Here is a 13,144-nt window from a genome sequence, read left to right as displayed (position 1 = left end):
AGGCTCTGAACAAGAGCTTTCACTATCACTAGTCTTTGTTGTACTGTTACCTGCTGTGCTCTGCAAGGCAGCAGTTTGGGATTTTTTCTTTTTCCCTTTTTTTTCAACATATTCTTTTAAATTATGAGTTTTTACTGAGGAGTCATTTACCAAATCACTTTTTTTCTCAGCTAAGAGTTCTTCATTTTCCATCTTCACCTGTTTAAAATCTTCTAAAACTGTAGAGTTCCTGCTACGTAGATGTGGAGTTTTACTTTCAGCAATAATTTCACCTGTACCTGCTGACTGATCACCAGTATCACATTCCATAGTCTCTTTCTCTCTAAAACTTCCTTTGATAGCTTGCTTCATGGCATCTGGATTGCTTAAGGACCTGTAACTACTGTATTTTAATTCACAATTGTCCCCAACAATTTCCAAGTGGTCACTTTCAGCCTCGCCATTTTCAGCTTTCTGTACTTCTCTCTCTCTCTCTCCCATTGCTCTGATTTCCTCTTCAGAATCAGTATCACTCTCAGAAACACTCATATTATTTTGAACTGTAACACCAGAAACATTGCTTTCATCTCGTAATATGCCTCTCCCAGATATTTTACTATTAAGACTCCTCGACGGAGGCAATTTAGACTTCTCTTTGGGTTTCCGCTTTGATCGGTGATCTAGCTGTCGTGAGCTTGTGGCTTTTGAATGCGACTGGCACCCAGAGGAGAGAACTACTGCTCCATTCAGAGCCTCACTGCCCAAGTGCCTCAGTTTTTTAGGTGGCTTCTTCATTACAGGGGACTCTCCTTTCCGCTTTGTGTTTATGCTGTCACCTCTCTCTTCCAAGCGCCAAGAGAGCTCAGATACAGGAACAGCACGTGCCAAGTCTGGCTCCAGCTTTCTAAGATTATGGCAATATTTTGACGGGTCGTATTTCACAATGTGACTCTGAGTTAAGGAACTATCCCAACATGATGCTTTCAGCAAGCAAACTTCAGTCTTTATGAACAGGCTGGATTCTGCGCGAAAGGCCAACCCAGAGTCCTTTTTCATGTCAGGACCATAAGCCTTTAAGCAGCTGACTTGCAGTCTAAACAATGCATTCAAATCACACAATCCTACTGCTTGTGTGATTTACTTAGGGAATCCAGTGAATCAGCGTTGGCCACTATGTCACACTTCCAGACTGTGAAGCAAATGTTGCCCCATAAGCCAAAAGAAAGAAGGGTTTCTTGCCTATGCCCAGCCAAGAGGAAAAGGATATTTTCTTCTTCTGTTGACTCCTAAGGTGCAGGATAGGCAAGACTCTGCCAAATTTACCAACAACCCGTTCCTGAAAGAGAAGAAACATAACCAATGTTAAACAAAGAAGGAATGGAACCAACCCTGGAGTAAAACAAGACGTATATTCTTGGATAACAGAAACACTCATAGCGAGCCATCTGTGCCTAGTTCTTTATTTGTTTACTCTCTTCAGTGAGATTTATTTGTACTGTGCAAGTCAGCTGGCTTCCTTTGCAAAAAGGGAGAACAAACCAAAACCAGCCAACCAAACCCCCGAATTTCTACAACCTCCAAACAAAGAGGGATAATAAAGAAGTGGATTTCTTTAATTTACAAGTACTAATTTTAATCTAAAGCTTCTGGTCTATGAACTAAGAGTGGTAACTATACAGACAGGATCACCATTATTTTGCACTTTTCACAACATTAAAAAAAAAAACAAACAAAAAAACCCAAACTCACAGCCTCCCCCACCCCCATCACCCTCTAAAATCACTCTTGTGCTTAGCAAATAACTCTGAAAGCTTTGCAGGAAGTATAATTTTTGTTGCCTAAATGTTCATGTTCAGTGCTTTCATTCCAAGTCTTACTTTTATAAGCATGTGTAGACTATGACCCTGAATGTGCGGAAGCACAGAGATTAGCTCCTGACAACCCAGCCGTCACAAATGTATATGCTGTATAAAAATAAGACACGCACTCTCTCTACATGCTTTTAAGAGGGATGCAAAGATGTTTCCAACAGAAAGGAGTAACTGAACATCACAAAAGAGTCCGATCAAGACTATTTCCAGGCGTTAGAAAGAACGCCAGGAGCATTCCACATAAGGAATATGTCTTATATACCTTATATATACATATAAGGTATTCCTTTAGAATGCTTTCCACTTCATAAAGGTTTCTTTACATAAAGAGTAGAGATTTGACGCGTAGCAGCCAAAAGCACAGCCATACTACTATCAGATTAACGGAAAAGGGATACTCTTTAGCAACAACATATACGTATATATTTATTTTTTTTTTAATTCATTTTTACCTGTGCAAAAAGCTTTCTTTGGCCAACTGTATTTGCAGTGTCCCCCCTTTCCATTTTGTTTCATTTAAAACTGACATGCCTGTAAAGCAAGGAGATGGGAAATGAGTATTTTCTTCATTTAAAAAAAAAAAACAAAACACCTCAGGGCTTAATTATGCCTCCTTCTACAAGTTTCTTCAGCACAATCTTATTACTCACTTGATTTAAGCTTGTATGTGAAAAGTCATAGAATCATAGGATGGTTTGGGTTGGAAAGGACCTTAAGATCATCTAGGTCCAACCCCCCCTGCCATGGGCAGGTCCACCACACGCTAAACCACGTCACCCAAGACTCCGTTCAACCTGGCCTTGAACGGAGTCCCATGCCAGGGATGGAGCATTTATCACTTCTTTGGGCAACCTGTTCCAGAGCCTCAGCACCCTCACATGGTAAAGAACTTCTTCTTTATACCTAACTTAAACTGCCCCTGTTTAAGTGTGAACCTGGTACCCCTTCTCCTGTCACTACAGTCCCTAATGAGGAGTCCCTCTCCAGCATCCTTGTAGGCTCCCTTCAGATGCTGGAAGGATGCTATGAGGTCTCCACGCAGCCTTCTCTTCTCCAGGCTGAACAGCCCCAACTTTCTCAGCCTGTCTTCATATGGGAGGTGCTCCAGCCCCCTGATCATCCTGTCAGATAGGCTGTTCTTGACTTTGCTTCTTGTGCACTTTGAAAAACACAGTTAAGGACTATGAAAACCAGAGGGAAAAGTGATGTACTTGAAACTTCCGGATGCAAAGTGTCAAGGGCTCTCAAACAGTCGCTCTCTAACAGCTTTCCCATTCCTAACGGCAGCATTCCCTACATAAAAGGGCGTATTTCCAATCCCTCTCTTCGGGAACAGGCATCTTCACCTGCTGTTTTGCTGCTGCATATTACACAGGTGGTTTTAGAACCCCGCAACCAGTTTTGTAACCCCACCACTTTGGGATTTGTAATACTGCTGTAACAGGAGCATGCTTTACACAAATGCTCCTCCTAGGCTTCCTCTCATATCAAGTCACAATGTTTTATGGACCTGATGCAAGTGTTTGAAGCACATTTCCTATAACTTTTCCTACAAGGGTTAGAACCAACTCCTTAAGTCACTCATCTCAGTCACAAGGAACCTTTTTTAATGCGCTTCCACCTACTTACGGAGAGCTCCTCTGAAGTAACTTCAATAAAACTGCAGCTTAAAGGGAATGAACATGACAACAGAAGGAAACAGGGTCTGCCTCGACCGCATCCTGATCTGACAACATTACATGCATTTTCAGTAATGCAACCTGGCTCAAAACCATCAATTACTTAAGAAGAAATAAATGAAAAAAATACTTACACTTTCTAAGATCTGCATCCGAAATGCTGACACTGATGTAAGCAAAAGTTTTCAGAGGGGTCCCTGAGCAAAGAGAAACACTCAGTTAATTTCCCTGTAATTTCACAGTTTCCCTTACAACTGAAAACTAAGCCGTCTCCTAAGAATAAAGCGAGTCTTAAGCAAAAAAAAAAAAAAAGAAATCTGTTTCACACAACAAATTGAAAACCAATTCGCTTTTAAAAGAATGGTTCCAAGCACTTTTAAAGAGTGACGCAAAGCTGTTACCCTGATCATCTTGTCTGGTAATAATCTCCGTATCCAAAACATGGCCGAACTTGCCAAATCTTTCCTGCAGCTCAGCCTTAGACACCTCGTGGGCAAGCCCTCCAACATACAAGCGTTTCAGCACTTGCTCCGTCTCCATGTGGGAAAACCCGGCTGCGCCGGCTGCCCCGAACGCTCCGGGTTTCTGTAAGAAGACAAGAGGTCACCAGCACTGACACAGGAGGGATTAACGCGTTCATAGCGCCAAACCGCGCAACGACTCGGCCACCAGCACCGCGCCACGCACAGCCTCGTGCTCCAGCCCGGGGCAGCCAACGCCGCCCTGCAGCGGGGAACCGCGAGGCCGGGGCGAGGCCCCAACCGCCGCCACACCCGCACCGGCCGCCGCGGCCCCGGTACCCGCGGTCCCTCACGGGACGCCGCCGCCCGCCCGTACCGCCCAGAGCAGCGCCTCGCCCGCCGCAATTCAACCTGTCTTCCACCTCGCAGCCCTTCCTGTCGCCGCGCGGAAAAAAGGTTCCGCCAGCTGCGGCCGCCGGGTCCTGCTCGTCTGCTCGTTGCTGGCCGGAGCAGTGCGGGGGCAACACAGGGTTGTCTCTGGGGACCGCGGGAGGTTTGAGGGGGACGAACCAAAAGGAACGGCGGGGGAGGTTCCACAAGACACTGATAAGAAACCAACAGCAGAAAATAAGGAACTGCCTGACTGAACTACGCTCGTAGCACCGGCTCCAAAAACGAGCTCCGGAACCGCCGTTGCAGTGGCTGTGTTTCCGAGGAGCGGGATGAAGGCGCTGCCGGCGCCCCCGGCCCGCGCAGCCGCAGTGGTACCGGCCGGGCCGCGGCGGGCGGTTGGGCGGTTCGAAGCGCGCGTCGCGCGCGGGGCCGGGCCGGGCGGGGCTGCTCTGGGCCTCGCTGCCGGGGCCCGCGTGGTGCCGCCGGGGCAGGCGCGAGCGCTGGAGCCGCTCCCCGGGTCCTGGGGCGGGCGGCGGCAGCACCGGCTCGGCTCGCGAGCGGCGCTACCGGCCGGTGGGCGGGGAGAGGGGAGGGCAGGAGCAAAGCCGGGCGGCGCTGCGCCTCGGCAGCTCCAGCCGCAAAACAACGCTTTTACCGCCCGTCGCGAATAACGACCTCGACGTCTGTGACTCTAATGACCATTCCACAGTTGCTTAATCACCATTGGCTTTCCCTGTAGTTTTCCTTCAATCATCCATTCCTTACCATGTGAGCATCGCTTCAGCATTAAGACAGCACTTCCAATTAACCCATCGAGGATAACTTGACTGCTTAATTCACCGGCGACACCACTGCTAAAATGACTCTCCACATCTTTTTAACTGGCCCCCTTTAAGAACTGAAAGGCCGCAGTAAGGGCTCCCCGGAGCCTTGTCTTCTCCAGGCTCAAGAACCCCAACCCTCCCAGCCTTTCCTCAAAGAAGAGCTGTTGCATCCCTCTGATGGTTTCTGTGGCCCTCCTCTGGACCCTCTCCAACAAGTCCATGTCTCTCCTATAAACAGGACTCCAGAGATGGATGAGGGACTGCAGGGGGGGTTCTCTAAAGGGCACAAGAGGGGACTCAAGCCCTCAATACCAGGTAGTGCTCTGACCCTCCTGGACTTTGTGGCAGAAATTCCTTACCAGGTGTTTCAAATTCTAGTCAAGAGGATTTCTTGGCTTGTAGTGCTACAAGGAAGCCTTCGGTTGGTACAGCAGCAATCATGTTGGGGAAGAGGACCCAGAACTGGGGAACAGGCAATGCCCTTTGGCTACTGTAGAAACACAGCCGACAGAAACCTTCCTGTCACAAACACAGATGTGACACTGAACTGAACTCTTAAAGAACAGCAGCTTTGCCCCTCAGCCACCATTCTCACTAACCTGGGCAATGAAGATAGGATATTGCTTATAGCCTTGTCCAGAGGGGAACAGAGCTGAAGCGTGTCAGAAGTCGCTGGGGCCGGGGTGCATGATTTTGGGGGTCGAGCTGTGAGGGTCAGGCCGGCTGGGTGGGCACAGGAGATCGGTCTGGGGAAGGGGCTGCCGACCCCCTGGGAGAGGACAACGCTCTGGGCCCAGCCCCTGATGCTGCCCATTGAGAAAGGAAGAGGAGGAGGAGGAGGAAGCCAACCAATGAGCCTGGAATCTCCCAGTCCAGAGATGAAGGGCCACCTTTATTGTGCCGGTGGAGGGGGATCAGAGCTGTTGCTCGGAGATGAATCACAGTTGGTCCCACGGAGGTGTCCGGGCTGAGTGTTGGGAGTTTGGGCCCAATGTTGCAAGTGGGACTTGTCTTGCACCCACAAGAGCCTCGTGGGCATGGAGCTGCTGCCGCTTTCCAGGGCTGCGGAGCCAGAAGATGCCGCCGATGGCCGCTGCCTGCTGGTGCTGGGGCTGCTGGTCTCAGGTATTGGTGAGCACTGGGACAGCTCCTCATCGCCTGGCTCTCATCACATGGTGCTGGCGGTTGGCTTCTCTCCCGCTGCCTTCTGGACTGCATGTAGGCAGTTTGGGTCTACCAGTTCAACCAGGATTAGTTTCGCTGTCGATCAGGCCCTGGGGGACTGGAGCTGCTGCTTCCCTCAAACACTGGGGAGCCGTGGTATGACCCCAGTGCCGCAGTGCCAGGGCTGCTGATGTTTGGTGCCAGGGAACTGTGGCATGGCTATAATTCCTCCTGGCTGCCAGTGCTGGGACTGCTGCTCCCCGATTCCTGGGAGCCACTGGAGGACCCCGATGTCTCCTGGCTGTCACTGCTGGAGCTGCTGGTTGCACGTGCTGGGGAGCGCTGGGACAGTCCCGACACAGCCTGTCTGCGCATGCGCCTCTTGGCATGTGGTGCTGGCGTGTGGCTGCTCTCACGGCGTCTTTTGCTCCGCGGGTTGGGAGTTTGGCTCCGATGTTGCAAGCGGGAGCGGCCTCTCACCCGCACAGGCCTGGTGGATCTGGACCTGCTGCCCGTTTGACGTGCTGCGGGGCCACGGGCTGATGCTGACGGCCGCTGTCTGCTGGTGCTGGGCCTGCGGCTCGCACATGCTGGCGAGCACTGGGACAGCCTGGGCACAGCCTGGCTGCGAGGGCTCCTCTCAGCTCCTGCTGCTGGCGTGTGGCTGCTCTCGCAGCGTATTCTGGGCCGTGCGTATGGAGTCTGGGCCTGACGCTGCCAGCGGGAGCGGTCTCGCACCCGCACGGGCCCGGTGGGCCTGGAGCTCCTGCTTCCTTCTAGTGCTGCGGAGCCACAGGATGATGCCGATGGCTGCTGCCTGCTGGTGCTGTGGCTGCGGGTCTCACGTGCTGGGGAGCACTGGGACAGCCCCAGCACCGCCTGGCTGTGGGTGCTGCTCGGAGCTTGCCTTCTCTCCTGCTGTCTTCTGGGCCGCCTGTAGGGAGTCTGGGTCTGACGGTTGCACCAAGTTTGGTTCCGCCGGCGGTCAGGCCCAGGGGCGCTGGAGCAGCTGCTGCCCTCAGGCACTGGGGCGCTGTGGCATGGCCATGGTGGCATCTGTCTGCTGCTGCTGGGGCTGGTGGTCTCCTGTGCTGGAGGTGCCAGAGTCGGTTCCGATGCTGCTTGGCTGGTGGTGCTGGGGCTGCTGGACTCCTGTGCTGGAGGTGCCAGAGTCTGCCCTGATGCTGCTTGGCTGGAGGTGCTGGGGCTGCTGGACTCCTGTGCTGGAGGTGCCAGAGTCTGCCCTGATGCTGCTGGGCTGGTGGTGCTGGGGCTGCTGGGCTCCTGCGTTGGAGGTCCCAGCGTCTGCCCCGATGCTGCTTTGCTGGAGGTGCTGGGGCTGCTGGGCTCCTGTTCTGGAGGTCCCAGAGTCTGCCCCGATGCCGCTGGGCTGGTGGTGCTGGGACCAGCAAGCTCTGAGCTGGAACCGGAGGCTGCAAGGGGAAGCAGGAAGGTCAAGGGTACCGCTACTAGGCCTGGGGCAGGATAGACCAGAGCGATGCCCCAGTCCTTCCTGGAGCAGAAAGGCTCTGCCAAGCCCGCACCAGCCACCCACTTCCAGGCCTTGTGGGGCCCCTGGCCCCAGCACACCCAGGTGCTTTGACACTTACAGGTGCCCAGGCCAGCACAGCTGTCACACTCCCAGCTCTCCGTGCTGTTCCTTAAATTGGAGCAGCGTCTGTGTGTGCCTTCTGCAGCGCAGGAGCAGCACAGGAATAGTTCCCAGGGCCTGGGGAAAGAAACGCATTCATGGCTTTGAGGATAAAGTGGCCACAGCACAGGATCGTCCAGCAGAGCTCTTGTTCTCAGCCCTTCTGCTTTGAGCCCTTGCTGAGACAGAGATCCCATTCCGAGCCCCGGGGTGCAGCTTTGGCAACTTACCCATCTGTCTCTGCCACCTCCCTGCCTCCTGGACAAAGGCAGGCCCTGGCACTGCAGCAGCTGTGCCTCTCATTCAATTCTTCATATGCGTTATTGTCCTCCCATGATGGTTGTCTGATGGAGAAAGGAAAAATGATTAGCCCCTGCTGGCCCAGTATAAGGCAGGTGCAGGGCCTCCCTGCTCTTCTCCCCACCCCCTTTTTCCAACTCCTCCATGGACCTAAAGCCCAGGCTTGGGGAACAGCGGAGGGCCACGACTGCTGGGGCAGGTCCAGGCACGGCACAGTGCTGGGCGGGACGACACCAACCTTATCGGGATTTGGATCCCCATGAAGAGCATCTCTGTTAGAAACTGTTTCCTGTTTCTACACAGAGGGCACTGTAAGCGAAAAATCCCAGTGCGAACAGCCTGACCCTGCAGGAGAAACACAAGGAGCATGAGCGAGGCTCTGGTGCTGCTGAGAGCCACCGTGCCCAGGGCGAGGGAATGGCTCCTACCTGGATGCAGGCCCTGTGGAACCAGGCATGTTTGCACGCTGGGCACACCATGGTCCCATAGGTTGTTCTGCCTTCAACAGGGTCCAGGCAGATGAGGCAGGTGGTGTTCTCTGGAGCCACCTGCTCTCGCTGCTGTGGGCGGTGCTCCCAGCAGAAAGAACTGGGGGAAGAGGGAAGAGATGGGTGAGATGAGAAGCGCTGGGTCCTTCCCTGGTGACGGCGAGAAGGGGAGAGGAGCTACCTGTACGGCAGGAGATAACGGGTGACGCATCCACCCTCCACGGCACACGGGAGATGGAATCTGCGATCGCAGCCCATCTCCCAGCAGGTGATGGTGGCCCCGCGCTCGCCACACACGAAGCAGACCTGGAAAGAGCAGAGCAGCCCCCATCAGCAGCAGCCTCAGGGCCTCCAGAGCCAGCCCCACACCTCGGGGCAGGGCACAGGATGTGGCCGCTGCTGGGTCACAGACCACAGATCCGCCCGGCAGAGCGGGCTGCTGTGCTGGAGCCTCTGCGGAGCTGCAGGGAGCAAGACTTTTCTCCCAGAGCTGGGTGGAAGGGCTGGGATTTTGTTCTTGGCATCTGGGCTAAGCTCCTGCAAACCTCTCCTGGCACAAATCTCCCTGATCGTCTCAGATCCTCACCATTTGGGCTGCCTGCTCAACTGTACGTTGAATATCCACAGGAAGAAATCTCATCTGTCCTTCCCGTTCGGTGCCTTCCGGATGAATCTCATTGGCAAAAAGCTGCAGAAGAGGAGAGACGAGGAGCTCATGAGAGGCGTGTGGCAGCGCGGGTGTGTTGCAAAGCTGCAGCCAGCCCCAGAGGAACTCACCAGGCAAAAGTGATGGGCACGCATCCCTTGATTATTCAGTTTTGGCCCGCAGAGGTCTGGGTCTGCCTCTGCCCGGAGACACAGCACGCATGCTGGAGGGGAGAGAGCAAATGCCACCGGGAATGAGCACCTCTGCAGGGCCGGGGCCGCGTCCCTGAGGGATTGCCCCCAAGGGCTGCTCTGTCCCTGCCTAGCTGGCTGCCGGACAGGGCTGGAGGCCTTGGAGAGGAACAGGCATTGCCCGCACGCGTGTCCCTGGCAGGTGCCCACTGCCCAGCCCGGGTCCCGCTTGTCGAGGAGAAGAGGGGCCCTCCCCCAGGGTGGTTACGGAGCTCCTGCCTCCCCCTGCCAACGCTCCCGGCCCCACGCTGACTGCCCCAAGAGCCCCTCTGCCAGGCTGTGGGAGGGCGACTTTGCTCTCACCCTGCTCCATCGAGTCGGGTGTCTTTCACTTCCTTGCCGACGTGTTAGGCGTCAACGGTGGGCGTTTGGAGAGTCCTGTCCCAGCAGCGCTGGGGCGTCTTCTCCAAATGCCCCTCTGCTACCTCTGAGGGAGAAGCGAGACGCGAGTGAGCTTGCAGCACAGGCCCAGAGCCCTGCCGTGTGGAGCCCCCCTCCTCCCTCGGCAACCCCTGAGAGCCCCGTCCCTGCCCTGCCCTCTCCTCTCCGCACCTCACAGGGTCGAGTGACGCACTGCGCCCAGCGTTCCTTTTTGTAGGCCTGCCCCCACGCGTCACAGTGGCCACTGTGACATCGGCACCGCTGGCCCGCGAGCACCCTCAGCCACACGCCACCCACTGTGACACGGCCATGGCATCACAGGGCTGGCTGTGAAGCGCACAGGCGGGGACCCGAACCCTCGGCACCCACGTCACAGGGGCGGCTGCTCCAGCAGCAAGTGCACAGTCAAGGGCCAGCTTAGGGACATGGTTTCATGGTGAACTTGCCAGTGTTAGGTCAGCGGTTGGACTCCATGACCTTTAGGGCTTTCTTCAACCTCAATGATTTCTCTGAATCTTATTACCATTCCATGGTTGCTTAATCAGCATTTTATTACCCTTTGATTTTCCTTCAATTGTCAATACGTTACCGTTTGATCATTGCTTCATCATGAAGAAAGCCCTTTCAATCCAAATTTCTGATTATGTCAAGGGAGATCTGTGGGACAGGATTTGGCTACTCTCAGCAGGACTCCCAGTGCTGTTCAGCTGATGGAGCTTGTCGGTCAGAAACCATGGGAGGAATAAGATAAGGATAAAAGCTTGGCTGAGAAAGAATGGCCCAGTGTTTATTTGTCAATCACGGGTTGGAAAGGTTGAGGGAGAAGGGAGTAGCCGACCTTGATGAAGAGGAGCTAACTCTTTGTGTAAGAAAAGATGTTGCTGGGGGGAGATAAATGCTTGATTAATAGTTTGTCTTATGCTAGTTAGCCAATCAGTGTGTGCCTTCTGTAAAAGATAGACCAATCAGTACGAGACACACTAGGTAGGAACAAGTATAAATGTGTATGGATAACTGTAATAAAACGACATCTTGCTTGCATCAAGCTGCGTCCCGTCTCTCAATCGCGGCAAATTGGTGACCCCGACGTGATGGGTCGACGAACCGCCTAGCTGAGCGGCTTGCTGCGAGTCCCACAGAACTTCGAATGAACTGCTGAAAGGAAGCAGGAGCTGGCCAGCACTAATCCCTCCGGAGTAGAGAGGTGAGCTGTGGGAAACATGGGAAATCAAGAATCTTCCCCAGAGAGAGATGTATATGAGCTTATGAAAGCTCTCCTGCGAAAGCATGGGAAAAATGTTCCTGGTCATGACCTTAAAGCAATACTTAAATGGGTGCAGGTGAAAATACCCACTGTGACTGCATCTAGTATTTTTACGAAGGAACTTTGGGACAATGTGGGGGTGAAATTATGGGATGCAGCAGCAACTGGGAACGCCGAGGCGCAGCGCATGCTCCCTTGGTGGAGAAGCATTTTTGAGGCTTTGAAAGTCCAGGAAAAAAGCCACAAAGATGTAGCGGAGAGAGAAGCAGACTCTCCCACGGTACCTCCACTGTTATCAGAGGACCGAAAAAACCTCAAGCCTTTGGAGGTCTGTGCTGCAGGCTACCTCCCAGAGGAAGACCCCTTTGATCCGGGACCAATGGACCCTGAAAAAGAGCCAGACCTCTACCCCCCTGACCCACGCGATGTATGGGTTAACATAAGACAACAAGCCATGAAGGAGGGAGATCTGGAAATTGCTAAGACGATTGTAGCCCCCGTAATATATCAAGGTCGGGGGGCGCAGTGGGAGGCTTTGTCTTTTCCGGTAGTTAAGGAGCTGCGCCGCACTGTTACTGAACGTGGGCTTTCTTCCCCGTATTTTGCGAGCTTGCTATCTTCTGTCTTTGATACTTAATGTTATGACTCTGCATGATCTAAAATCCCTACCACAATCATCTGGTGAGGACTCCGATCATCCTCTGGACCACCCTTCCGAGCGACAAATCGGTGAATCTCCTGAGAAGAGCCAGGACAACATGAATTGAACACCGCAAGCAGGGAAGAACTATATGAATCAGTGTAAAGAAATATTAACTGCAGAAATCATTTGTATTTTATGTAAAACTTGTGACTTTAGAAAAGGAAATTGATGTAGCAAAAGTCTTAGTTGTCACAGGGCACGAATTGTTAGGAAATAGCCATTATTTACATAGTTGTGTAGACTGGTCTCATTTAGTGTATAAAAGGTCGAAGGAGGTCCGTGTAGCCTCGGATGCCTTTCTGTCCTGACTCCTAATACATTTATGATTTTACAACACCGTCTTTCTCATAGAGCAAAGCGTGGCATTCATGCATATACCCCTGATTGCGATGATAGCGTGGAGTTTTGGTCTTTTAGTCAACACTTTGTTGCCTCTGTTCTGATACCTGGGCTTGCCGCTGGGAGAGCATTAGCGACTCTAGATAAACTTAGCTGCTGGCTTGCTAAACAAACTAATGCTACTAGCAATGCATTATCTGGTCTTTTATTAGATGTAGATAGTGTTTGCCATGCTACATTACAAAATAGAACTGCTATAGACTTTTTGCTTTTAACGCAAGGCCATGGCTGTGAAGATTTTGAAGGCATGTGTTGTATGAATCTCTCCGATCACTCAGAATCAATCCATGCCAGTATTCAAGAGCTTAAAAAAGGAGTCTTTAAACTCCGACAAGACGATAGTTGGGATTGGTTAGATAAACTCCTTGGGGGATGGGGGCTGTCAGGATGGTTAAGGAGTTTGGTAAAGACAATTGTTTACGCCTTGGCTGTCTTTGTTCTCCTGTTAATCCTTTTACCCTGTTTGTTGCAGTGTCTACAGAGATTGATAGAATGTTCCATGAAAAAAATTCTTTTTGTGCAACAGGAAGGGGGAGATGTGGGACAGGATTTGGCTACTCTCAGCAGGACTCCCAGTGCTGTTCAGCTGATAAAAGGAGACGTGTTGGAGCTTGTCAGTCAGAAACCATGGGAGGAATAAGATAAGGATAAAAGCTTGGCTGAGAAAGAATGGCCCAGTGTTTATTTGTC

General features: G+C 52.5%; 1 protein-coding gene across 1 annotated transcript; it reads right to left on the bottom strand.

Annotated features, from left to right (window-relative positions):
• Positions 1-803: 803 nt before the first annotated feature.
• LOC115614431 (nucleolar protein 8-like) lies at positions 804-4,736 on the bottom strand. The gene is made up of 6 exons (XM_032920207.1): positions 4,413-4,736; positions 3,931-4,114; positions 3,664-3,726; positions 2,303-2,381; positions 1,247-1,315; positions 804-912 (listed from the first exon to the last, which is right to left on the bottom strand). The coding sequence occupies exons 2-6, from the start codon at positions 4,067-4,069 to the stop codon at positions 804-806; spliced, it is 459 nt and encodes a 152-aa protein (XP_032776098.1). The 5' UTR covers positions 4,070-4,114; positions 4,413-4,736.
• Positions 4,737-13,144: the final 8,408 nt, after the last annotated feature.

Source organism: Strigops habroptila, chromosome 11 (assembly GCF_004027225.2).
Source record: "Strigops habroptila isolate Jane chromosome 11, bStrHab1.2.pri, whole genome shotgun sequence".
Classification (NCBI taxonomy): domain Eukaryota; kingdom Metazoa; phylum Chordata; class Aves; order Psittaciformes; family Psittacidae; genus Strigops; species Strigops habroptila.
Note: the sequence above shows the minus strand (reverse complement) of the source record. Positions and strands in the feature narration are given on the sequence as shown.